This window comes from Leptidea sinapis, chromosome Z, assembly GCF_905404315.1.
Source record: "Leptidea sinapis chromosome Z, ilLepSina1.1, whole genome shotgun sequence".
NCBI classification, from domain to species: domain Eukaryota; kingdom Metazoa; phylum Arthropoda; class Insecta; order Lepidoptera; family Pieridae; genus Leptidea; species Leptidea sinapis.
In genome coordinates this window covers 24973436-25000122 of record NC_066312.1, presented here as the reverse complement: position 1 = coordinate 25000122, position 26687 = coordinate 24973436, and the positions used below count along the sequence as shown (strand labels likewise).

Sequence of the window (26687 nt, the reverse complement as noted above, 5' to 3'; positions counted from 1 at the left end):
GATAATCGGACGACTAACTAATTTTATTCGTCCGCTTAGCAAACGACTAGATACTTCGAGTGAATTGTATTGAAAAATGTATTGGAAGGTTTATGTGAATCTGCATGAAGACAGTCAGAGGGCTCCCGGATCAATAGGTGCATTAATTTAAACAAACAGCATAAATTGCTCTTAATGGCTTAGTATTATTGCTCTCAGCTTCTTACCATTGTTTCCAGAGTCGTAAATAGAATTCATTAAAAACAGTAAAGTCCTCCCTGCAAACGTCTATTTTAAAAACAATAGCTAGATATACTCTTCGTTTAGTTATCTTTATTCTGTCAGTGTCGCTTGCTATATACCTCTACAGTGCGTTCACAGTTATTTTACCTCTAGCCGTTAGGTTAGCTAACCTGAGCGTTATATTGCCATATTTATCTTCTATGACTCCCTCAAACGACAAGTAAAATTTTACGGTATTGATGAAATTTTTTTTCTTACAACGATTTGAACGTAAAGTTTGTAATAAGATCTTTTGTTATCGGGACGGTTGAACGCATTTAAATTTATATTTGGAGTCATTACAGAAATTTGCTTACCAAATTTTAATTTTTGTTATGTAAAGGTTAATTTTCAATAATAATTACATCAGTGTGATATATTTATTATTATAGTCTATTTTTCCTAACTTCCTAACAAATGTGGCGTACAGAGAACCAGCTCGTACCAAGAGATAATTCGTACAGATCGGGATCATCGTACGCATTGTTAGGATGGACGCGCTGGTGGCCTTTTTAAAAAGACACTTTTTGACTCCCGAACTACTTTAATTTCCACACACAATTTTATACAGAACTTAATCACAAGACCGAGTGTAGCCATCTCTCCGCACCGGGTGGCGGCTATCGCTTTTATATAAAACTAATATGATAACTCGGCAATATACCTCATATGAAATTTGTTCATAACAGCATGAACGGTTGAACTTAATGGTTTTTATGCAGTGAATGAATAATATCGGGTAGAAGAGCAGAAATAATACAAGTTATTTTAATAGTTTTATTATTCGGATTCCGATGATGAAAAATATACCTATCTAATAATATTATTTATACCTATCTTATTATATTAATTTCCGTTCGTTTTGTTATTTAATGTAAGACCTTTATATATATTTAAGAATATACCTATCTAATAATATTATTTTAAAATAAAAAACTATTAAGTGATCGGGAGATTTCCGTCAGGAGCGAAGTTCGTTATTCCAATTTAATAAACTTTTCAGTAAGATACGAAATGATAATAATTACAATATGAAAATAACTCAAAAAGCATTTTTTCGTAGGTAGGTATAATTTTCCATAATGTAGTACGATCTCCACGAAAATTTATATCAATTTTTAACTCTGCTAAGAGCTTCCCCAAAGTCGGTACCTCCTTTCTGACGGTATACATTTCAAGTATTTCATTTCGAACTGCACACAGATCAAAATCATGCAAAATAATCCCAAAGTGTTTCCTAAAGTTTCATCCAAAATATTTGTTTTTCTTGGATGCGTTTTTTTAAGGGCGTAGAATTTTTTTGAAAAGTGGATGCAGCAACTTCGCCTTCTTTAGTTATGGTGCTTACGGTTTTTTCAGATATTCCTGAAACAGGAAAAAAGTTTTATTTTATAAAGCCTATTTTACTTTAAATTAAAAATAGCTGTGTATATATGTAGAGAGTACTCGCAAGAACAACAACAAGCAGTCTAACATTTATGGTGAGAACAAATCAAAGTTGACGCGACAGAAATTATCTACTGATGACGCTAGGACATCAAGTTTCCACTAAAATTGGGAAAAATACTAAAGATGGGTAACCCTAATTTACATACTCGTCATGGCGGCAACTCGTTGACGAACATTTCCAAATGGAAAGGAGCATTATTTTCTCTTTCTGTTTCACAGAAATCACGCACCGATAGTATAATATTTCTTCCGCTACATTGAATTCGTTTCGGCATGCTAACAGATGAAATATCATAAATATGAAAGAAAAACGCTAGGAACTTCACAGAACGACTCGACAGGAACACCAACATAAAGAAAACATATAATGACTTCTGTCAGAGGTAAAATAACTGTGAACGGACTGTAGTGAGTCTAGTGAAGGACTAACTATAGAGTATCCACCTAGTACCTATTCTTTCATCTTTGCAGTTTGCAGTGGTCAAAGAGAATTTAAACACTACGTTCAGCAGTGGTTTTATTTGTCGTCTCCCGCCTGGGTTGTGTTCGATTCAATTTGAAAATCAATACAATATCTTCGCGATGTCATTATATTACTGAGTTTTATTATATGCAAAAAATTATTATAAACGTTCTGTTGCAGATAAATAAAATCTAGTCAAATATGGCTTGCCATTCCAGTGAAATAATTTTATCATATATTTTTATTAATTAGTTACAATGAGATGCGAGGGTGTAGACTGATGTATTAAATTAATAGTAGTAAGTGGTTTACGGTTTACATGATGCGGTTTCATAGACGTTGTGGTGATAGAGTTACATTATTACATGACAACAAAACGGCTGTACGAAACTTTGTGGAATTTAATCATGGATTAATTTTGAGTGCAGAACCTTTACAAGATGATATTATATTTGAAGTGACCATCGATCGAAAGGTGAGATGGCTTATTACGAATTTTGATTAACCAATAAATAATAGGTAAGTTCATACTCATTACATTATATAAAATATGAGCTGTAATACCTTCTGCTACTGCTAGGGCTTTTGCTCATGTCAATTTCCTTTGAGTGTGTCTATGGAGTATGTAGTACAGAGACTGTAGTTTCACAAATCTATTCCGCTATACAAAGGTGGTTTTATAGATGTTTACAATAAATGTAACCAAAGTCTGAAGTTATGTAAATAACTTATTGTTCTATTTCTTCATTTTAAGTAATAAGAGGACAATGAAGCAAATGGAATCACACTCTCTTGCAACACATATCTAGAAGCACTGTGCAATGAAACTGAGTTTGTTTGTATGTGGATGGAAGTTCTCTGCTGAACGATTCTATTAGGCCCCAATTGAGCTATTTTAGAAAAACTGAATTTCTAATAATTTAAGTAGTTCTGCATTGAAAACTATTTTACAGAAGTGCACTAGACCACAGTCAATTGTAATTCTTCATATTGGCTGGACCTGTATTTTGTCTGAAGTGTTGTAATGTTGTTTAATCAATTCTTTTTCAATATCCAATATTATTGACAAATGTGTTTCTCTTTGTCTACAACAAGGTATGTGGCTCTTTTTAGCACATAAACATTAGGTAATACCTCTCGGTGTCAAAATAGTTTTTAATAAACAACTCATAAAAACTAACATAACAGCCATATTGGTGGATCTACTTCGGAGAGACAGTCTGAATCCACCGCCCTCAAAGCTATGTGTAGTGGAGAGGAAAACTTATCTGGATTGACCTAGGTATAGAATAAATGAAAAACTTAGCTACCTGTGATACAATGATATGGTGATCATAAAAACTACCTAAAAACATTACTGGCAATATTGCATGATAGAAAAATATAAGCAATAATATAATATGATAAAATTAATTATGAATAAGTTATAATTCCAAAACACATTTTAAGTAGTGAATGGTGAAGTTATTGAAAATCTGAAATCATTTATTTACTAAAAAAGTTCATTGATTGCTACAGGCTGGCTTTAATATCATATTTTTATGGTGATTCACATAATTTGTATTATACTGATGTCTGTGATTCATTAAATTCATTCAGTATTCTGCAGATTATTTCTACTATTCCTTTATAGATGGATGCTTTACTTTTGATAACTGTCATTCCTTCAACCATTTAATTCAATAATATTGCAATATCTATATCTTTTAAGTGCTTTTACTTTTTTATTTTAGTCATAGGCTTTTACTATCAGACAAGGTCAATCATATGTTAAAGATGGATGTTTTAGTAGATATTTTACTAGTCAAACTTCTCAGTAAAACACAATAATTACTGTATATGAAAGAAATTTCAAATCAAAGAGACAAGCAATAAGATATCTCTATATTTGAGGGCTATTTCGGGATTGAAAAGTGTGGGAAATCTAGACAATCTATGTGTGACAACAAAAAATTTTGATCAATTGGATAGATTCAAGGTTATTTACTGCTTAGAATTTAAAAGGGGATGGATAACATTTTACCAAAAACTTTTGCCTTTGGTAATAAAATTCACAGTTCTGGTAAAAAAAGCAATGACTAAATTAAAAGAAGAAAAACTTCTTTTTGCAGTTAGTAATTAAGTACAAATATATTCTTCAGCTTTACATTATTTATAAAGAATTAGTAGATATCAAGCTGGGCACATCCAATATACTAATGTCTCCATCAGAAGTTAGAGTGGTATGTTAAGGATGTCTCTCATTGACAAATGCTTTCCAAAATGGAGGCCCAGATTATCAAAATTATAGCACATAATTTGGGCTGTAGACTCAATACTCCAAGTTAACTAAAAAAAATTATTCCAGTAGCAAATCTAAATACAGTCAATGGACACCAATATGCTGCCTGACTTACTGAACTTTTTTAATATGAATGACCCATTTCAATGGCATCTACATGTCTTTCTATGATATATTGACTGATCAGACTGATCACATTACAGTTATAAGAGTGTATACTAGTTACTCTTTATACAAAACCACTTAATCATCACCATCAGCCGGAAGATGTCTATTGCTTGACAAAGGCCTCCACCAAAGATTTCCACGCCAATCGGACCTGTGCTGTCCTCATCCAACATAATCTGGACCAGATCATCGGTCCATCTTGTGGGGGGCCTACCAACACTGTGTCTTCCGGTACATGTTTGCCATTCGGGGACTTTACTGCCCCAGCAGCCAAAACAAAACCACTTACTAGCATATAAAAATTGTAAAGGAATAGTATGACAAAATGCTGATGAAATAAATAAGAGTAATGAGCAATTTAAAACATACAATACAGTTCATCCTGATTCATTAACACAGTCATAATATAACATTAACTTATAATCATGATTCTTGATTAAGAACACTCCTTAGAATATGGCACTAAGCCAATATCATAATGAATTTCTAGATAGTTTTCTTTGTATTCATAAATAAATACATGTTGATAGTTTTAATGCAACACTTAAATGTAATTCTGTATAGGTCAATGTGTGGAATGGCAGCCTTGAAATTGGTGTCACCACACTGGACCCAGAATACATAGAGCTGCCAGCCACGGTGACTAAGCTACGAAATACAGCTTGGGTATGTTGTTTTAATATAAATATTGTTGCAACTTATAAGTTGATTTATAATAATAGATTGGAAAAAATATTTTCACATATTATGTTAGTTATGTATATTAGAAGAGGTGGAGCAAGATCGACATATCAGTAGTAGGAATATAGTGGAGAACTGGTAATTTACCACTTAAATAGTTTTGATCCATTTGAAAAGAGCTAGGTACAAAAGGGGTTCGACATTTGGGTTCCAAATGAGGTCACTAAAAGAAATGTAATTACCCGTGTACTCATTTGCGATTATTAATCAAGATGTTATGTAACCGAACTGTTTCTGAACAGATAATTATTAAGAGCAAAATTAAAATAATATACATTTTTGCCTGTCAATATATTCTTGATAATGTTATGTATGTACATAGGTCATAGGCACATAAGTAGATTTTCTAGAAAATGTTCAAAACGAATATATAACGATATTCAAAAGAATGTAAACTGTACTCGGCCAAACTATGTAAAAATTTTATGGGACCAAATGGCATCTATTTCGCATCGAACAAAAGAAGAATTACGTACATCGGATCATAAATCTCAGAGACCGAAAAAAATATCGATCGAATTGATAACCTCCTCCTTTTTGAAGTCGGTTAAAAAGGATATGTGTTGTCGTGAGCTGTAACTACAGCGAGGGAGATGAGATGATGATATGATTAAGAATAATTCTCGGTGAGCACCAAAACACGGGAAGCATCGATGATATAAAGCACATGACCTGTATCATGTGCTGCGATAAAAATAATTGGATCAATGAAATCGCTTGTCATACTGAATCTCGGTACAGGCAAATACCTACATGCAGGATGTAAGAAGAAGACAAACCAAATGGTGATAACAGAGGTTGGCATTACATACTAGAAACAACTAGTTTAATTGGTAAAGTAATAGTCCTTTTTCAGACGATTTTGACGAAAATTTCGTATTGTTACGAAGGTCATGTTGGATGTCGAAAAAACGCGAGTTTTTTTAAAGATATAATGATATAATGTTATAGATATCGCAGACACACTGTATGATTTTGCATTTCACACAAGTCGTCCGTATACAAACGCTCCCCGTTATGAAATATGCCTTCGGCAAAATGTAAATTGAATTGTCATTATATAATATGCGGCAATATTTAATGGACAATTCAAACGCCGCTGTTTGAAAACTGCCGCGGCAAACTGAAGCATATAAGTATATTGACGACCCCTACCTATAGCTCAGTGGTTAGTGACCCTGCCTACTGAGCTAGACGTCACGCGTGTCGCTGCTGATCAAAACAAGAAATCATGGCGTGGAAAAAAAATATTAAATACAGTCCAAATTCCAGAAAAATACAGTAATTTTAAACATATTTATCATCGTGAATCAAGAAAAACCATGGACAAATGAGAAAGCATTTGAAGTTATTCGACACGTCGAAAACGATTTAGTGTTCCTGGAATCTGGTACTCGTAGGACTCCTGCCGAATATTATTGGTACAAAAAGTATGTCATATTGAGTACTGGCGATGTGGACTATCTTATTCTAAAAAAGGATAACCCTGAGAGATCAACAGTCCGTGTAATGCCTTTAGAAGAATAATATGACATACTATTAAATATTAATACAGTCTTTTTTTGTCTTTCTAAAAAGAATGTTTTTATGGGACGAGATGTCAACTCGTTGATTTGCTATAACAACAAGTCTTGCAAGTTTAAATAAAGTGGCCTTTTATGAAATATAAATATCATACTATGAATCGTATTAGTACAATAAATGAGAAACCAGCACATATTCAAGTTATTATTTATTTAATTCTATATAAAACAAATTATTTATTTTAATTTTCATATTCTACAAAGCATACATTGGGCGTGTAATAATTATAACTAAAATAAAAAACACATAATAATTATGTTTTATTTATAATGTATTTTCAATATATATACTATTAGCTTGATAAACCACTAACTACACTCAGTAACCTCACAATGTAAACCAAATAATTGTTAAAAATAATAATTATTTAATTACCAATAATAAAAAAAGCCTTCTATTTCTTACAGCTTATAAAACATGAAGTTAGATTAGATTAAGTTAGCTTACTTACATACAATTATTAGTTTTGTTAGTAATTAAGTTTGGTTCCTAAATTTACTTGTGTTAGTTTTTCCTTAATCCTATACTATTATTCTTCATTCTGTAAGAACTCCTCTGTAGGTTAAGGCCTCCTCCAAAGATAGCCAGTCCTCTCTAGATTGGGCTACTTGAATCCAGTTGGGGCCAGTACCAATAATTACTATTAAATTCATATTGAAAATTATTACGTTTTAATTGAATATACTAAACACAGCGACACATCAGCGAAGAGCAGCTGACTGTATCTTTCTCGCTCGTGTACGTTCGGTGATTAGAGTTCCGAGATTCGAGACATATTCGAATAATCTGTGAGCGGTGCGCCACAAGAAGTATTCAATTCAAAAATATGTGATGATAGAATCTGAGAGTAAGAAAAAGAGAGTGAACTCCTTAAAATGTATATAATATATAGGTATAAAGCGTTTTTGGTTTTTCATCAACAAACAAGCATACGGAGAGAATAATTTTGTGAAGTGGAACTTATGAAGAATATCAGAAATGGACACCGGAATATGTATAGGCGAGAATTTAAAGTTTGGTGATAAGATATTTATGCGACTATAAAAAATTCAAAGGGAATCTAAAAATGTAGTGTGTAAGTATCATGTATCATCGAACTGGTGATGTAGCTGGTAGGTGGGCATCGGAATATGTATATTTCATACATTAAAAACGAAAAAACAAATAATGGGATGAGCCACGACATGCAACCCAGACACCGTACATACACGACAACAATTAACAATTCTATAGTTTTCTCAACAGGGGGCCTACACCTAACATCGATATTCGATAAATCGTCGCATTAGTCGTGTCGAATCCTACTCTTAGTTACATCGTAATCAATGTCAAAACGATGATTGAACGAACGTAACATTATTCGATATTATCGGTCCTAACCCTACTCTTAGTTGAAAATGTCAGAGATGAATATTCGAATTTCACAAATAATCAAACGTCACTTTTACGATAATCTCAACGACACCTTCTAGGCTGTCGATGCTATTATCGTTTCAAGTTATATAGATATATTTGCCATACAATATACATACTTAATAAATATTATTGAAATAATTATATGTGATTTACTATTCAACAGGAATTTTTTACTACTAAGTCATTTAAGTCATTTTGTTGATCGTTTATGCGTAGATATAATGCAAATGGCCGCCTGTGAAATAGGAAGTCGACCAGAAGGGTTGAGTTACTTTTTTTTACATTTTATTATCCGCAAGTTTTGAATTATTTATTCAATTTTAAATGTTCATATTATATTCATTAAATACTTTTTTAACATTTACATTATGTGTAAATGAAACCAAATGGGTTGTGCAGAGTCTGGCATGGTCCTTAGCGCCTAAACTATGTTTTGAGTTTTGACATTTAACAGCGACATAGCACAGATAATGTTTAAGTTTGAACATATTTCATTCACATTAACATCGTAAAAAAATCAAAATATTGGTCTATGGTAACGATAAACGATAAAAAATTCGAACATTTGTTAGAGTAGGATAGTTGCGATATATTCGTATCGTTCCGAATGTATCGTTGTCGATTTTGCGAGTAGACCTCCAGATATGTAACCACTCCACGTGTACCTAACACGAGATACAGTAAGACAGGTATTGTAATTAGTGAAATAGCTTATGAAACTAAGCTTTTGAAACTAAGCTTTTGAAACTGTTTATGGGATGGTCATGACAAAAAATACCTTTATACATATTTTCGGTGCATAGGCAAACTACTAAGAATAAACTGTACTTCGTAGAACAAATAAAAAGTTTACTGAAAAGTATGAAGACATGAGTTTGATCGGAGATGTGAATGTAGATTTATTAGAAGCCAAATTACATGCAAACCTGATTAGTTGCAAAAATATGTCGTGGAACACGGCTTGCTATGTGCTATACCTACCAAAGAGGTGACCCGTAAAGCGATAATGGACGGACGTATCGGCCAGTCATGCGTCGATCACGCTTGGCTGCGAGCGGGTGAGCGGAGACTGCACTGATGACATCTTTCTTAATTATTAGTGCGGTGTCTCGGATCACAATCTGACCTTAATCGTGAGTTAAACAAGTGCAAGAAGTACAGGTACTGTAAAAAGTCTGTGTTATGTGATACATTATTTCACGATAAATTATTTAGTTACGATTCTCAGATTTAGATTTTAGGTATGAATTTGAGCAGAAACGAAGGTTACGGGATTAATAGAATGAGGGCTCAAAGCGATAAGTTCATAGCAAATGATAGGGCGTAAATCCAAGATCTAAAAAAGGCAATTATATGACCGTTACTGGTGGAAGCCAACACACCAATTGCAGACGAAGACCGATATACTAACGTGCGACGATACCAAGACTTGAAGTTATTAGTAGTACTGATGGCCAATCTCAAAAATGTGAAATGTCGGGCGTGAAATGATCAAACTTTTTAACTTGGCAAATATGTTTCAAATAAGAATACAACTTGTAACTATATTTTATGGCAAAAATAGTTATATATAAAACTCTTGAAACCAAAGCCATTCGCTTAAGCCTAATGATTATAGTGACACAGCGAGATTGGTTTATTTCAGTTAGGGGATAGCAGCTGAAAGGCAATGGATTCGAGATATGGTGTTGGAGATGAATGTTAAGAATACCTTCTGAATAGTTCCTGAACCACCTCCGAAAAAATAATCGCTTGTCCAAAATATGCAGACAACGTATTCTTTTCTTTCTTTCATATTTTGGCCACACAATGCGCAGAGGCGACGAAACTTTCGAAAAAATATTAACCATTAATGACTATTCAAAAGCGCTTAGTGTCAGCTAAATTCAATAAAGTTTACTTGACTTTTACTTTGAATAATATTTGTATTACTTACATGAAGGTACACAAGGTCAGGCTTATGATAAGAAAGTATAATAAGTTATGATTTTGTTAAAGGCTTGATAATCTTATATTTAGTTATAAAATAATACCCTATTATAATTTCAGGTTGCCTGAAATACATTTTTTATATTTTTATGCAAAATATTTTTGCACTTGTCTAGCAATGTTAAAACCTCGAATAAATACAACACAATCGTCTGGCTTATTTTTTGATTTATTCTTCAAACTTAAAACTGCAACATGTAAAAATTGTATATTGCCTATAACATATTTTTAGAACTCTACTCACCAGCCAGGTCTGAGGAGACATACCTGTCATCTGTCAGAGGCATACCTCTCCTATTATACCCCAACTCAAGGCAAGCTAAAACTTGTTCCATAGAACAAGTTTTCAGCTTGCCTCAGATATCTACCCAAAAATTGGTGCCAGCTCTCGGGCTAATAGTTGTGGGAAGCGATAGCTGGTCCATCCGATATGTCCTGTCCGTTTTGCATAAATTGTATTGGAAAAACTGTCACTTGATCCCGTAAGAAATGCTGAATAGCTTACTCAGTTTCATTTTCTCAGGTACTGTCAGGTAGTTCGGTGCTAAAGGATGGAACAACACTAATCAACTCTTATGGACCCGAGTTAGACACGCTACGCGAAGGTGACTGCTTAGGTGTGATGAGGACGAGTAAGGTGACTATTGATTCACATACACATACATGATTATTTCTTAATTAGGTATTCTTTTATCGATGTCATTTAAACGAGGCAACAACACTGCAGCACCGCGCTCTTTTCTCAACTCTTTACGTGGGCTTTTGAAAATAAGAGTAATCCTCTCCAACATAGACGTCGCCGCCATCACCTTGATACGGTGCAGCTAGTTTTGTTATTTCTTTCGGAGACACAATCGCGACTGAACGACACAGCGTATTTTAAATGTTATAACAATCATTGGTACAAGATTGTGTATAATATTATTTTTTTGCAATTTTAAGGATAAGAACCTGTTTGCTCTATGGATGCGCGTGGATCTTGAGGATCAAGTCTGAATCTAAGCGTGTGTCTTTAGGTGGTAATGTAGAAATGGATCTCACAGGCAATTTCCAAGTGATTGCTTGGTTGAGTGGCCCACGCGGCTGCCTGACGTAAATATCGTCATAATGTCCAGAACACGAAAATTCCGGACGCCTTGGTAACTTTTCGTCAACATTTGATTCCTCTAGTGTAGAGTAGTGATCACTTCACATCAGGTGATCCGTACGCTCGCTATTTGTCCAAGATGGTAGAGTGCCATTACATCAAGTATTTGCTATCGAAGTCAATCGAGATGTGTCTTTTAGGCTGAGTTGCTGTTCTTCATAAATGGACGGTGCTTGGGCGTTGCTGCCACTGATCTGCCGGCGACGGTGTTTGCCGTGATAGACCTGTATGGGCAGTGTGTCCAAGTCACCATCAAGTACAACACCAGTACCATCATGACAAGCTTAGATCAGGTAACGTATAATATATCATCTATAATAGTGTAGTTAATATAACCGCGTATCAAATTGCTTTTCTTTTTTTTCGCTCTAAAAACAATTCAGATAATATAAAAATTAAAATTTTATTCATTGCAATAGTATCATTTAGTAATTCATTTATGCTATAAGTAACCTTTGATGTCTCTAAAACAGATTAAGATTGTTTTTTTTCCTAATGCTACCAACTTGTTTAACTTTATCTGATTAATAATATTAGAGCAAGATCACAGGGCCACCACACGTCACGTATTTTCTAACGAACGAAATATGGATGTTTGAGTAGTGTTGGTATGTACTACAATCGCTTGCCTACCTGCTAGCTTGCCTATTTTGTAGGTATCAGGTAATCAAGGTACATAAAAACATTACTAACCTCACGTAAATTCTCAAAGCTGATTTAATCACGTTGATTTAGACAACATCGCTTAAAATAAGTCGTCAATATACACAATAGACACTTTCCGCCTCCCGTATTGCTTTGCAGACGCTTTAAAGCACCAAAAATAAATATTTAACTTCAAGTAAATTCTGATGCTACATTTTTATATATTACAATCATCAGACAACTACTTTAAAACCTTTTACGAGAAGACAGACCGATCCAAGGGGCCAATCATCCCCTGAACTCAATTTAAAGACTCCGTGGATAGGAGCGCATAGGGCATTATTGAGGTTTATGAGAGAGAGTGAGAGATGTATTGGCATATTATACTGATCTCTGCAAACTGCAGAGAGTTTACTGATATCAATTAATTATTAATATAAAAAATATGCTAAAAATTAAATAAATAAGTTAAGTAGTCCAATTCAACGCTACGAAAACACAAGTGCTCATCACCTCTAAAAAGTCTCCCCTCGATTCGAGATTACTCCTCTAACTATTATTGGTATAAAGTAAGGCGAGATAGTACTTCACTAGAAGCATGAAACTTTTTTTGGCGCCGCTAATTGAGTACAGTTATCACCATTACGCAGGCGCTCCCCAATGAAGAGCGGCTCAAGTCATCTCCGAATAAGAGTTTAGAAGTGAAAACTTCTTTATGTGTGTTGAGCAATTTATAGCGTGGGTATTGAATGAGAGTGAACCGGAACGTTCGGTCGGGTAACGTCGGCTCGAATCGACTAGAGACTCGAGAGGAGACCACTCTCGCCTATAACCCACCGATCTAATTTATTTGAGTGAAAACTTATTTACGGGCATCAACAGATTTTAAGTATAGCAGGCTAATATATTATCGCGGGGCACAGCTTGTTAAGTTGTAGCCACCCTTTGGTAAAACTTAGGGTCCTATACTAATGAAATAAGAAGAATAAATTATTTAAATAATAATTTATTCAAACAAAACAAATCTTATAACTATATTATTTAAATTAAATTTAAATACTAGGTAAGAGAAGAAATAATGAAATAGTAGGTACAATGTACACTTTAGTAATATCAACACTTAACTAAGGTTTAAGGTGTAACGGTTTGTTAGATACAAAATTGACAGCCAGACAAACATACGGACAGCGGATTCTTAGTAATAGAGTGATCGTTGGTTACCCTATCCTATCTATCTTCGGTGCGGAACCCAAAATAGAGATGAATTTGAAAATGTACACCAAGCCACGAATTCTCGTAAAAATCTAGTTCGTGTAACAAATAGCGTGGCCTGGACATTAAAAAGGTATTCATTCGGATTGTAAAAGCTTAGAGGTGCTTCATTTAATGTAATCTTGTTATTCTTCTTTGATAACCTGTTGGTTACATACCGTGTGTTTCTTTACATTTTGTCACATTAAACATTTTTAAACGCCATTTCGAATATCGAACAATTATGCGTAACCATACCACTTCTACCACTAGAGGATCAGAATAGGAAATTTTCTTCACCCATCGGCTTAATGAATGAAAAGTATTTTATATTTAATAAAATCATAATCACTTTATTCATGTAGGTGAGGGAAATGACATAAGTGTCATGTGAATGTCAAAAGTTTTCTTTTCTTTTTATATTTACCACCACTTCGATAAGGGTTATGTGGTAAAAAACTCATTGCCACTCTTTATACATATGTATAGTAAATACTCAATGTATAATATCATAAAAGAGTGTGTAAAAAATGGAAATGTAAATTACAAAGTAAAAACACAAGAGTTATTGAGTACAGTAGATGCCTCAATACACACACCGTAAACAAAAAAAGTATTTTGCGAACACCTTATTAGGAGATATAAAAAATATAATAACTTTAATTTAAAAAAATATGAAGTAGAGTTTCTGTTAACAGGATCATTCTGCCACCACAGTCAGGCATCGCCTCACTCGACCATATTTTAGGGAAGGGAACGACCCGTTTTACGTCGCCGCCACAAGTGACATTTAAGCGAGCATGACAAAGCCTGTCACGAGAACTCAATAATCAAATAGCATTATAAAATTTAATTAATAGGTTGTATGAACATTTTATACTAAGACCATATATATAATTTAAAAGCATTAATTATGATAATTCATAACATAGATTATCACAATCTACCGAGTTTCATATGTGATGGTAAATGACTGTGTACAAAAAAAATGATCAATACAATGGTTTTGTATTGATCATTCTTGAAATATCAAACGTTGTTTTGACAATTTTTAGCCCGTCATAACTCTTGGGTATACACAGATAAGTAATTTGCACTTATCTGTTTAACAAGTAAACAATTATCAAAATAAAGATAATTTAATTACGAACAGGGTGACATTGGACTGTTAGATAATTCTTATACTTATGACAGAAATTCTTTAGTCAACCCACGATTGATATATTTTTTTTGTGTAACATTTAATTTGATATGAAATGCTTCATCCAATTAACGGATGGTTCAAGGAAGCTTCCTGCACGGATCTTTATACCAGAGTTCTTTTATGGTGGCCCTTAAATTTCACTCGCCAAGAAAATCCAGATTACGTGTGCAGTACTGAGCTGTTCTAAATTAGCCGTGGTACCGTCATATAAAAATGACTTGCTGTACTCAACTCATTACTTATCAACAGTATCACCTAGCGAAGATTATTAAATATTATAATATTAAGATATTCGCGCTAACATAACTTTCAAACTACACAAAATATATGTGTACTTATGTACGCACGTAAGAATTTATATTTCTTTGGTGTAACAAAGGAAAACCCCAAAACTTTATATATTCGTAAAAATTTGACGAACTGCTTCACTACACGCGACAACACAAAACGTTGCCTTATCGCTACAATGTTGCTGCAGCATAAGTAAATAAAACTATTTTGAAAACAATTCTCCGTTAATTACGTGTTGATATAAATAGTTATCTGTTGCTGTGTATTGAGAGTGTCACTTGCTAAATAAATATTGAAAATAGATATCACGTGACACCATGCTGGAGGAGGATTGCTGTACGCTTGAATCTGAAATATTATAAAAGCACATTAATACTTGTTTTCAGCTTTACATGAGTGAAAGGTGAATTGAAGTGAATCAAACATCTCTATACTACCCGGTATGAGCACGACTAAATAACTCATACGGGACTATCCATAAAGTACGTCACACGTTAATAGGGAGGGAGGGTATCACCGAAGTGTGACATCGTGTAACAAGGGGCATGGGGGGGGGGGGGGTCAGTACTTTTGTGACGTCACATGTTAATATTTAAAATACTAAAACGCAAAGTTTTGATGTGAATTAAAAATTTAAAAAATTTACGAACTTGATCTATATTTATTAATAATTTAGCATTCTCGCTATGCGATAATCTCTCATGCAACGTCATTTAACTTCTAGAGCGGCGTTGTAATGCAAGTGAGACACTCAAATTCACGAGAAATTGACATTAAATCTCCGAGCATCATCCCATCTGAAACAAGTTCCATACGATCGTTATTACGTTACTAGGGCAAGTGTCGAGTCATACATATTTCAAAGATCGTGTAGCGTATGTGGTTTATATTTTTCGTCATATAAAGCCGCTAATCAACACAAACAATCGCATAAAAAACAAGAAATGTTACCTATAGCGAAAATTCGTCCTCAAAGAATTGCGGCTAGACGTGCCCGAGAAATTCTCTGTTGAATGAATGATGACGATGCTTTATGGATGGAAGAGAATGATTTCGACACTAAGGATGTTCCTGACGTTCAAATTCAGGGGGGGGGGGGGGTTTATAAAAATGTGACAACCTGTGACAAGGACGGGGTAGGGGTTCAAAAGTCCTAAAATTCGTGTGACGTACTTTATGGATGGCCCCTACGAGGTCAAATGTGCAATGTTGACTGTTCCCAGTGGGGATAAAACTGTCGCTCGATACTCTACGTGTACATTATTCGTCCATGAATCTATTTCATTCAATATAGTTCGTATAGTCGGTAGAATAGCCTAGTATAGTATAGGTGCAAACATTGATATGATGAATATGGTTGTTTGTTTCCGAGTCATGGACGTTTATATTTATTTTATGTGTGTTGAAGTAAACTGTATAGTGTATTAAATATGTCGTTGTCTTGCACCCATCGTATAATAGGCTATGCCTAGTTTGGGGCTACATAATTTGTGTAAAAGTGTATTAATATTATATTATTTTATGTGACTATTCGATTATTGGAAATTACACACGCATAGTATAATTTCCCATTACCTTATAATATAAGTTTGGGTATCGATTATCGTTACACAAAACCCTCTTAAGTCCTTTACGTTGCGTTGCTGCAGAATGTCAGGCTGTGACATTTCTATAGCATTTAATCCATAAACTTATATCATGCTCTAGTTCGTCCAGTAGGTACAATACAAATAGCACTAATGCTAGGCTTGTACTTTTCATCAGAAATAAAGTTATTTTTACTCGCTTACTTCGCTCTTTTTTTTTCCGCGATTTTATATTATATATTATATCTTTTGACCATTGGATGTCTTGTCCTATGTGTCCCATCTGAGCGCTGAGTACTTTAATTGTGTGGGTATTTATTTAGATTTACTCGTAATGCTCGCTTATGTAACGCTCATTCGAGTAGCATTGCCTCAATCCCCTTAGGGATCATTTTGCTAGCAAAAATGTGGTTCGTACGTATTTTAATAATAATTAATACTGTTAATCAGTGAACACATATAAAACATACAAGCACTTCTGACGCTATAAAATAGCGCAACTGAAACTATACCGCTAGTGGGCAGGTCTTACAAATTGTCCCGGCATGCGGATTAGTTCGGTAAGACGAGTGAGTACGGTTGGATCCTGGTTGGGCGGGATTTTAAAAACAGATAAAACAAGGATTTAAAATACATTCATGTGTTATAAAGTCGCACAGAAATTATACGGATGCTCTTCCGCAGGGAATTAATTTTCACGTGTAAGTTGACCAATTTTCAGGGGCGTGCATTTTCCATATAGGCAAATAAAAACCTATATTAAAATTATATAGCAATTAAGCACTGGTGTTAAAGTTGATTTCGTTCAATTTTGTTCTTTTATTCTATAAGGAAACCTTAATTTCTTTAAACACCCACCCAGTAAGTTTACCTTACGCTAAACTTTTGGTCAGCACTGTTACAGACGCATAAGTGTTCGTCGAAAGTTATACGACTAGAGAAGAAGGAGCGCTGTTTATTTTTTATTTAATAAAATGTTCCTAAAACATGCCTTCGCAATTTAACAGAGTAAGGTAATCTTACCTACTGGATTATTATAAGCCCACCGCCTAAATCGATGAATTAACTAATTATGTCGACTCGCGAGGTAAATATTAAACCAACGATCCCATATCTGTCTCTCTCGTTCTCATGTGCATTAGATAATAACCTGTTGAGCACTGCTGCAAAGTGCAAGGCCATTTTGTTTTTCGTTCGCTCTTGACACCCTACTTCTTCGAAGCCAATTTGTCTTGGACTTCCAGATGACCTTGGAATTGGCAATGGCTCTAGATTTCGAGGCCCAGTATTCCCATACTAGGCGAGGCATTAAGGAAAGTGTTGTCGAAGTTCACACGTTCTGGGCACGATGAGAGAATTTCTATCCGGCCCGCTCGACGTCTTTACGTCCAACGATAAACAGAGCTCGCGGAACAGTTCTGTGTCTGAACTGTACTTAAGCCCTGACACCGCGAGTGTCGGTGTTTTTCCGTTGTCGTCAAGAGTCGAGTTGGAGGCAAAAATACTGCACACTAGATAAAGCCGCTGATTTCGCACGGGTGATTGCTGCTTAAAGAATCGCGAGGCACGGTTGTATTTCCTCTTTAGAACTTTACAGCTAGGACTAGTTGCTGCTTTAACTGAGGCATCGAACCACGGATGTGATCTGCCAACGATCAGTACCTGCCTACGATCAGTACTATAGAGCTTGGTATGACAATATCTATTTCCTGTATTATCACATCGGCCACTGCAACGGCACAGGCACTGGGATGCATCTGAAGGGAAACTAACTAAAACAGAGGGTAGGATGCAAAAAAAGCTTTATTTCCGAATCTGCTGACTTGTGCCAAATGCGGCAGGTCGCTGGTGATCTGCGATGTAGCCGTTGGATAGGTGCAACACTCTTGATCAGGCAATGGCCGGACATTCCGGTGAGGTGTCGACAGAGACCTGGTAGCTATCGCGATGTGTAGTCAACAGAAGATCGTGTAAGAAACGCAAGCGGCTATCCACATCTGGGAAACACGTGTATTCAAAATTATACATAGATCGCCCTGTGTTGTTTTTGTTGCTTGACTAAAGCCATTCAGCATTGTGCCCGTTGAAGTCACCCAAGACAACGATTTCAGCGGAGGGGATCTATGCCGTCAATGGCCGTTTGAACGCAGCCCATGAGATGATCCGTTTCTGCGTAACCACTATGGGACCTGTAGACACACGAATTAACACGCAGCCTAGAGTAGACAGGTCCATCCCCCCATGAGCCAAAAAATTATGTTCAATTTTGTACCCGGGAAGTGTTAAGAGCCGGATCGCTTGTTCAAGATATCTGATCTGATCTGCGTAGCAAAGATTATTTTGCTCACCATAGATTTTTTTTTCTAATTTACTTCTATTTACACAGACCGAAACGAGTCCAAACAATGACGTGGCATCGAGCGTAATGGATTCTGAACTACTGGATGGGCGTGACGCAGAGCCCTGTGAGGACTACGTCCAAGCTGACGAAGTTGGCGCATGTGCTTTGGGTAATTCAATGGAATATGGTTCGCTTGATCCTAAAATTTGGCTTGTACGTTAACATCGGCTAGTTAGTTTTGATGATGTTCCACTTGATGGTAATTGTTCGCCGCCACCCAATTACACATTGAACACCAGAGGATTGTAAATGTGATAAGTGCTTTCATTGATAAGCGGTATTGTACATTCCTTCCCCTTAGAAAACGACTCAGATATCTCTCACAATATTACAAAGAAATAAAATAGACAAAGTACGACAGTTACATGTCAGAAACAAAAAATATGTGCAAAGTCCAGACTCTCGCGGTATTTACAAGTATTATAAACCCCCATACGCAGATTTGGCTTTTTGTAACACTCGTTTTGTTTTATTTTTCAGTTGAGATAGACCGATTGTACTTCCATCCCAGGTGCGGAGCTCTTGTCATAATGTCTGACAACTATAGGTGAGTCAATGTTGAACTTAAGATAAAAGTATTAGTAATAGTAAGTTTTGTAATTTAAAACTGAGGGTTTATACATACATACAACGAGGTAATACTTTAGGCCGACCCAATATTCTAGCGCTCTATAGGCTGCAGATCGGGCAACGGATGCACCCACTATCAAATTTAATCGTCGGGGATTCAGTACGCTAATCCGGGCCGGCGTAATCACGTGACCCTGCGTAGAGAGATCTCTTTGTAGTGTGTCTTCTACGGCATTTATCACGGGGACATCCAAAGTGATTTTTGATTTGATTTCGGTAAATTCCATCGCCATCGCATCACACGCCAGTCTTGATATTTAAACATTTGGATGTGTGGCGTTTCCTCCTCGAAATTGCTTCCACGTACAACCAAACTATAGAATGAGCTTCGTCGCTCAGTGTTTCCTGGTCGATACTACATGAGTCCATTCAACAAAAGATTGTTTGTCTGCCCATTTCATATAAGTACCAATATTGTTTTTGCTCTTGATTACAAAGTTAACGTCTAACTTGTTAATTATGTCTATAATATAGGCAACCCTCAGTACGCAAGTCATGCTTACTGTCTGCTATTTATAAAATGTGTACCAAAAAAGTTCAACAACTTTCCTGATTCGATTCTTTTTCGGGTTCTTCCGATTTATAAACATCATGTACGGTAAGTTGAGTTTATTTGAAGTTAGTATATCATCCCCACCATCTGGATGTGTGGCGGTCCTCCACAGTGCGGTTTTCAAGGAGCTTTCTTCTACGCTACTACAAAGCTGTGGAATGAGCTTCATTGTGCGGTGTTTCCGGTACGATACGACATGGGTACCTTCAAAAAAAGCGCGTACACCTTCCTTAAAGGCCGGCAACGCTCCTGTGATTCCTCTGGTGTTGCAAGAGAATGTGGGCGGCGGTGATCACTTAACACCAGGTGACCCGTACGCTCGTTTGTCCTCCTATTCCATAAAAAAAAAGTATGTTTTTATTTGGATTACAGATCGGCAGAACGCGCGCAGCCGTTGGACGATTTCAACAATGCCGTGGTAATGACACACCGTCCTTTGAAAGACAACGAGCTGTTTGAAATTCGAATAGATTCACTTGTTCTTAAGTGGAGTGGTAGCTTAGAGGTAGGTATATAACTAAATCAAAAAAATTCTCAAATTTAAATGTCTCAATATCTTCTTTTAAATTTTTGTTTGTCTCTTTGTCCTGTCCTTATTTCTTTGATCATCCAGATTGAGTCGTTGGTGAATCAATTTTTGTTATTATGAAATAAGGTTTTGACCACTTTGTACAGCAAGTTCTTTTTTAGATGGGCGTTACTACCCATGACCCCGCAACGTTGTCTTTCCCGCCGACGATGACTAACTTGGATTCGGGCACCATCATGATGTCGGGCTGTAAGGTCTTCGTGAACGGCCACGGCACTAGCCTCGAATACGGCAACTTTAACCTGGATGATCTCAGCGTGAGTGTCTTTTATTATTATATTATGTCATATGACGAACTATTGGAGAGCTACCTAAGGCCTTAAACGCTTCTAAATACGGCTTCTAAATAAACGGTTATGATAATTTGTAACTTAAAACACAAATTGACTCTGATTTCGTACTGTTACAGTGGTTATTTTTGCACTTATTAAAAGCACACTGATGTATTTTAGCGCGTCCGCACGTTAGCATACAAAGCGTAATATAGCAGAAAGAATAGCGGCATATTTTATGACTAGAGTTGAAAAAAAAAAACAATCTTTAGTCGCCTTATTACAAAAAAAATATATCGCTACGGGTTTAAACCAGAACTGAAAAACCAGCTTTGTTACGGTAATAAAATTGGTACCAGGTTAAAACCGTGTGATTATTACAAATCGTAGATCTACCAGGGACCAACTAGCACCAGAGTCATAGGTTCAAAAAAATGCACAGATTAATTATATTATAGCCATGAACAAAGATTGAAAGAGTGACAGTTCACTCTTTCAGATCACTTATTCGGGCAAGTTCCGTTTCATTTAACGATGATATTTTATTTAAAAACCAAAATAACGAAAATTTACCTTCTACTTATGATTACATAACATATTTAACAGCTTTATTGTAATGAAAATTAGCTTAAATATATTATTTTCTTCAAAATAGTATACTTACATTTAAAGAATTTTGCTGGCGTGCTTTTGACGTTACAATCAAAACTCGGAAACGTATAAAGGAATAAGAACGTCGAGCGCGCGAATTTTAAGACTCATTCAATTAGAGTCCATTGAAAATCAGTGATTGGAGAAGTAGCTACGTACTTAATATTTATGTTACATATTATTTATAAATAACATAATGGAATATCAAAAGAAAAAACGAGGTGAAAATTGGAGTTCTGAAGAGAAAGTCAGTACATACTATATTGTAACATTTATAATATTTAACCTCTTACGTATTACTTATTTAATATTGTATTATTTAAGGAAATTTTACGTCAGTCTGTAATAACCGAGTCTGCGCACATTATTGAAGATAAGTCGACTAAATAGTGCACTAATATTTGAAAGTTAAAAGAGTGGAGCAATATTATAAAGTAAGTAACACATTATTTTATTTTCTTAAAATATGTCATTGTAAACTGATCATGAAATCCGATCTTTCTAGATTAAACGAGATAACTGGCAAAAGTAGATCTACTATGGAAATTAAATTAGCTTGGAAAAGAATGAAGTTGGTGGCCAAGCATAATTATTCAGTTTTTAGAACAAAGCAATTGAAGACTGGAGGCAGTCAAAAACCCACTTCACCTTCTCCAGAGGATATAGCCATTATGACGCTAGCTCCTCATGATTTTTTAATGGAATATAATGAATTTGACAGTGATGCAATGGTAGGTACTTTTCTCAAAAATAATAGTTTTTCTATGAGTTACAATAACTGTTTATTTATCATTTTTTATTTATTTACTGTCTGACTTTAAGCTTCATACTACAAAACAACCAATTACTGGTACCTGGTTACTGGTACTGTGGTACCACCTCAGTAGTAGATGATACAGTGACAGTAATTAATCAAGAATCTAGTATAAGTATAGATATAGATAGATAGTCAAGAATCTAGTATAAGTATAGTATAAATTGGAAATAAATATCTAAATAAAACACAAATTTTATAGGAAAAAACATTTTTTTTAAATAAATCTTAATTTATTTAAGAAAACATATAATTTATTTATTCATCATATTTATGCGTTGTAGATAGATACCCACGATTAATCTACTACATACGTGCACTGATGCAATGATCTTGTTTTACAATTCTTAGAAAAAAATTCTAGATAGCATTAGATCAAAATTTATTTAAAAATAATTCAATGTAGGAGATGAATGTTTATTTTATAATGGTATTTTAATCTTTAGTAAAAAGTTACAAAGTCTTCTAGAATACCAACTAGCATATAGAGTATAGACCTAGATTATTTAAGAATCACAAATTGTATCAAAATAAGAGATTCACATATTATACTTATTAAGTACTAAACAAAAAAAATGGAAATCATAAATCTTCTTTTTTCTTTATGTGAAAAACACATCAGACTTATAATTCTACCCTACAACAAATACTACATACAATCATGTAGGCACTAATTTTATCATACCCTCATTGCATATATAATTTTTTAAATATTAGATAATACGGGACGAGACGAGCAGGATGTTCAGCTGATGGTAATTGATACGCCGTGCACATTACAATGCAGTGTCGCTCAGGATTCTTGAAAAGCCCAAAAATTCTGAGCGGCACTACAATAGCGCTTGTCACCTTGAGACATAAGATGTTAAGTCTCATTTGCCCAGTAATTTCACTAACTACGGCGCCCTTCAGACCGAAACACAGTAAAGTTTACACATTACCGCTTCACGGCAGAAATAGGCGCCGTTGTGGTACCCATAATCTAGCCAGCATCCAGCATCCCACTGGTAAAATGTATTTACTTTATATGCATTAATTACAATAACTTTAATTTTACAGATCATCACGATCGTTAACCTAATTATAAAAAAGCTTCATACATAGACTTCAAAGAAAGACAATAGAAATGATGGAAGAGGAACATAAAATTAACATAAAAAATATAGAATTACCAACAATAATATTGGAACTTGAAGAAGCCTTATTAAAGAAGAAATTAGATGTAAAATAATGAAATAAATTTTGTTATTATGTACTAAAAATGAGTTTCAATAAATTGCCTTCTCCTAATATTGCCTCTTATTGTACTTGTAGGAACTTGTTGTATTGGTACTCTGAGTGGAGCATGCTCTTCATGAAATACTGCCTCCACAACAGGAAACAGATTTTCTTTCATATCAATTGCAATATTGTGTAGTACAGCATATGCCACAATTGTCATTTTACTGTTTCTATATTTCCATATATGCCTCTTAATAAACAGCGGAACCGTTGCTTTCAGAGACCAAAACATCGTTCCACTGTATTTCGGGTACGGATATGGCATCTGTTGTATCTAACTTATCTTGTGGTGTTTACTAATGGTGTAAATAAATATGGAGTACAGGGATAACTATTCTTGAATCATGGGCACTGCCACGCCACTTCTTCACAATGTTCATTATTTTTAGATCTGAATCACAAACTACCTGTAAAGTTAGGATTAATTACAATAATTTCTTAAAAATGTAAAGTATATAGAGCCACATTTCTAGTCTGTTTTGATTGTTGTCATAAAGTTTTTTTTTTACTGAGAAATTATTCCTTGATATTATAGAAATTATAATATGAATGGATCTTATAAATATTTTCATAAAATATTGATGGACCTGTACATTGATTGATGGATGTCCCTTTCTGTTAATATATAATTGACCATCACCATTTCTTAATTTTTTTACCTTTACATGGGTACAGTCAATAGCGCCAAAAAGTGCCGCATTAGCAATTGCGCGAAATATTCTCATCGTTTCCGTCTGCTCGACCAACGAAACAGGCATTTTTATAAATCGATGAGACATTCGCGCTAAACTTTTAGCAACCCTTCTGCAGGTCTTACTTATATGGTTGAGAAACAACGTGTAAGTCTGGCGTATCATCTTGAAAGTAAAAAATACATAAGTGTTAAGTTATAAATGAATAGTTTGTCAACTATTATACAGAGAATTTTCGTTTAAAAACAAGAAGCAATTACCTCACGCTGCGTCCACTTACGTAATGCGCAATCAACGAAGATCCCCGAGGATCGCGAATTAAATCGTCACGGATCAAATAAAAATGTTTTGGCAAACTCTACTAAATCTGTATTTGTATCTAAAATCTTCGTCATCTAATTCAAAAGGGTTGACTCGACTGTGACGTCTATTAGGTCGCCAAGATGACTCCAGCATGTCCAAAGCTTATAAATATATTAAATCTTGTCGATTAATGTCTATTTTTGTTGAATTTTTACAAAATACTACCAACAAGACAACAACGTTACTCTCAAGATAAAATTCAATGTAGTTGACGTATGCCACAAAGTTGTACCTTCGTTTAAACTAGGGGTCTCAGTGGTTTATCTATGGTACCTAAGATGATGTATGGTTTAGTCTTAAAGCTGGTTTTGTAATAACAATCAACTTAGTCCATGGTCTAAAGCAGTTTTAAACCCAGTACTATCTTTAGTCTACGTTTTGTAATAAGACGGCAGAAGTCTGGCAGACTGCCGTTGACGAAGATGTTTCGACGATGCGTAGAAATTGTAACCTTAATAAAATTAACGGTGTTTGCAACGTTGCATATTTTTCAATTTTTATAATTATGACTTAATGTTTATTTCTTAGCTTGGTTGTTATTGTTTATTCCACACGTTTATATATACCACTTTCCCACACGTTGACAAGAACATTTGGGCATGTAGCTGAGCGTGCGGGAATGTATAAGAGTATACGAGCGATTCCAATGTGTACACGCACGCGCCATCTCTGCACTCTCTTCGCATTAACACTTAACTCGACACTGTCTCCCCGAGCCGGAGTGCTCTTGCTCGCGCCGGTTTGTTTACATCTTTGTCGTCTGGAGTAGACCTGTCAAAACGTGCGGTCCAGTCCCAGCGCCCCAACGCCATTGTTCTATACGTTCCAATAATTATTCTAAATAATTGTAGTAAGCGAACTTTGCGCAATTTAATAGGAAAAATAGTATACGATACGAGTGCTGGATGACCTACGTGCGCAGTCGTATCGTAATGTACTATATTGTACTATGGATCTCTGTGTCTGCAATAAAGTTATATTACTATGTATTTAACACAAATTATACCACACATTTCTCTATCTCCGCTCTTAAGTAGAGCCGCTTTAAGATCTTTAACCTAGTCGTATTTAATCGAAGTTGTAATGAGTCTATTTGTGCCGTACATGGTTTCAGGAGGGCGACACCGTTGGTGTGATGAGGAAAAAGAATGGCAACTTACATTACTTCATCAACGGCTTCGACCAAGGTGTAGCTGCAGAGCAGGTCGACCGGAAAATATGGGGCGTCGTCGATATCTACGGGATTACTGTCAAGGTGATAATTACAAACTTCCAATTCCAAATTAGTCCTTGAGTCTTATAATTAAAATTTATATTTGATTGTCCCCATTTAAAGCGCTGCCAAGCCGTTGATCCCATTACGATTAACTCTTCCAACTTATTACTTGCGCTTTTGCGAAGGAAATGGGCATAGTCGTAGATTATTATCGATCATACCATCAAAATTTGCCAGAATAAGTCGTGGCTGGGTGCTGCTTGTAATAATAAAATTGAAGTGTCTTTTTTTATAAAATTAACAGATAAATGTGAATATAATGTAATATAAACGATTATAGAATGAATAAAATAACGATGAGATAAGGCTGGATATATATAATTACTACTAAGGCCTTTGTCCAGCAGTGGACGTCTTCCGTTTGAAATGATGATAATGATGAAGGCTACGAGAAATATATTTTTTTTTATTTATGTGTCTGATTGGTTGTGCTTATTACCGAAACGAATGGACCTCTTTTGACTGAATAAATAGACTATTACTTTATGTTATGAGTAACCTGGGATATTTCTACTTTGGAACACAATGATCAAAAAGCTATGGAACTATAAAGAAGATCCAATTTAGTGGTTATATTGTTCTTCAGAACAGATTCACCTTTCTTTTGTCACATAAATAATTAAATAGCTAAAAAAGGGTTCAGTTTATCATCTCAATTGTTACTTGATTTGATAAATAATAAATAGGCG

At 35.0% G+C, this 26687-nt stretch overlaps 1 protein-coding gene across 4 annotated transcripts in view; it reads left to right on the top strand.

The window, feature by feature from the left end:
• The first annotated feature begins 2162 nt into the window (after positions 1–2162).
• The window catches only part of LOC126978802 (neuralized-like protein 4), a 60777-nt gene continuing 36252 nt past the window's right edge, over positions 2163–26687 (top strand). Inside the window, exons 1-11 of one of the 4 annotated variants that reach the window (XM_050827882.1) lie at positions 2163–2648; positions 5187–5288; positions 10876–10989; positions 11640–11792; positions 18863–18986; positions 19358–19424; positions 20433–20565; positions 20751–20906; positions 21897–22006; positions 22078–22303; positions 23446–23601. In XM_050827882.1, the coding sequence (XP_050683839.1) occupies positions 2493–2648; positions 5187–5288; positions 10876–10989; positions 11640–11792; positions 18863–18986; positions 19358–19424; positions 20433–20565; positions 20751–20906; positions 21897–21962 (1071 nt within the window). In that variant the 5' untranslated portion in view covers positions 2163–2492 and the 3' untranslated portion in view covers positions 21963–22006; positions 22078–22303; positions 23446–23601. Of the gene's footprint in view, positions 2649–5186; positions 5289–9384; positions 9525–10875; positions 10990–11639; positions 11793–18862; positions 18987–19357; positions 19425–20432; positions 20566–20750; positions 20907–21896; positions 22007–22077; positions 22304–23445; positions 23602–25836; positions 25978–26687 lie in introns of those variants that run through there. The other 3 variants (XM_050827879.1, XM_050827883.1, XM_050827881.1) reach the window with 3 other exon arrangements.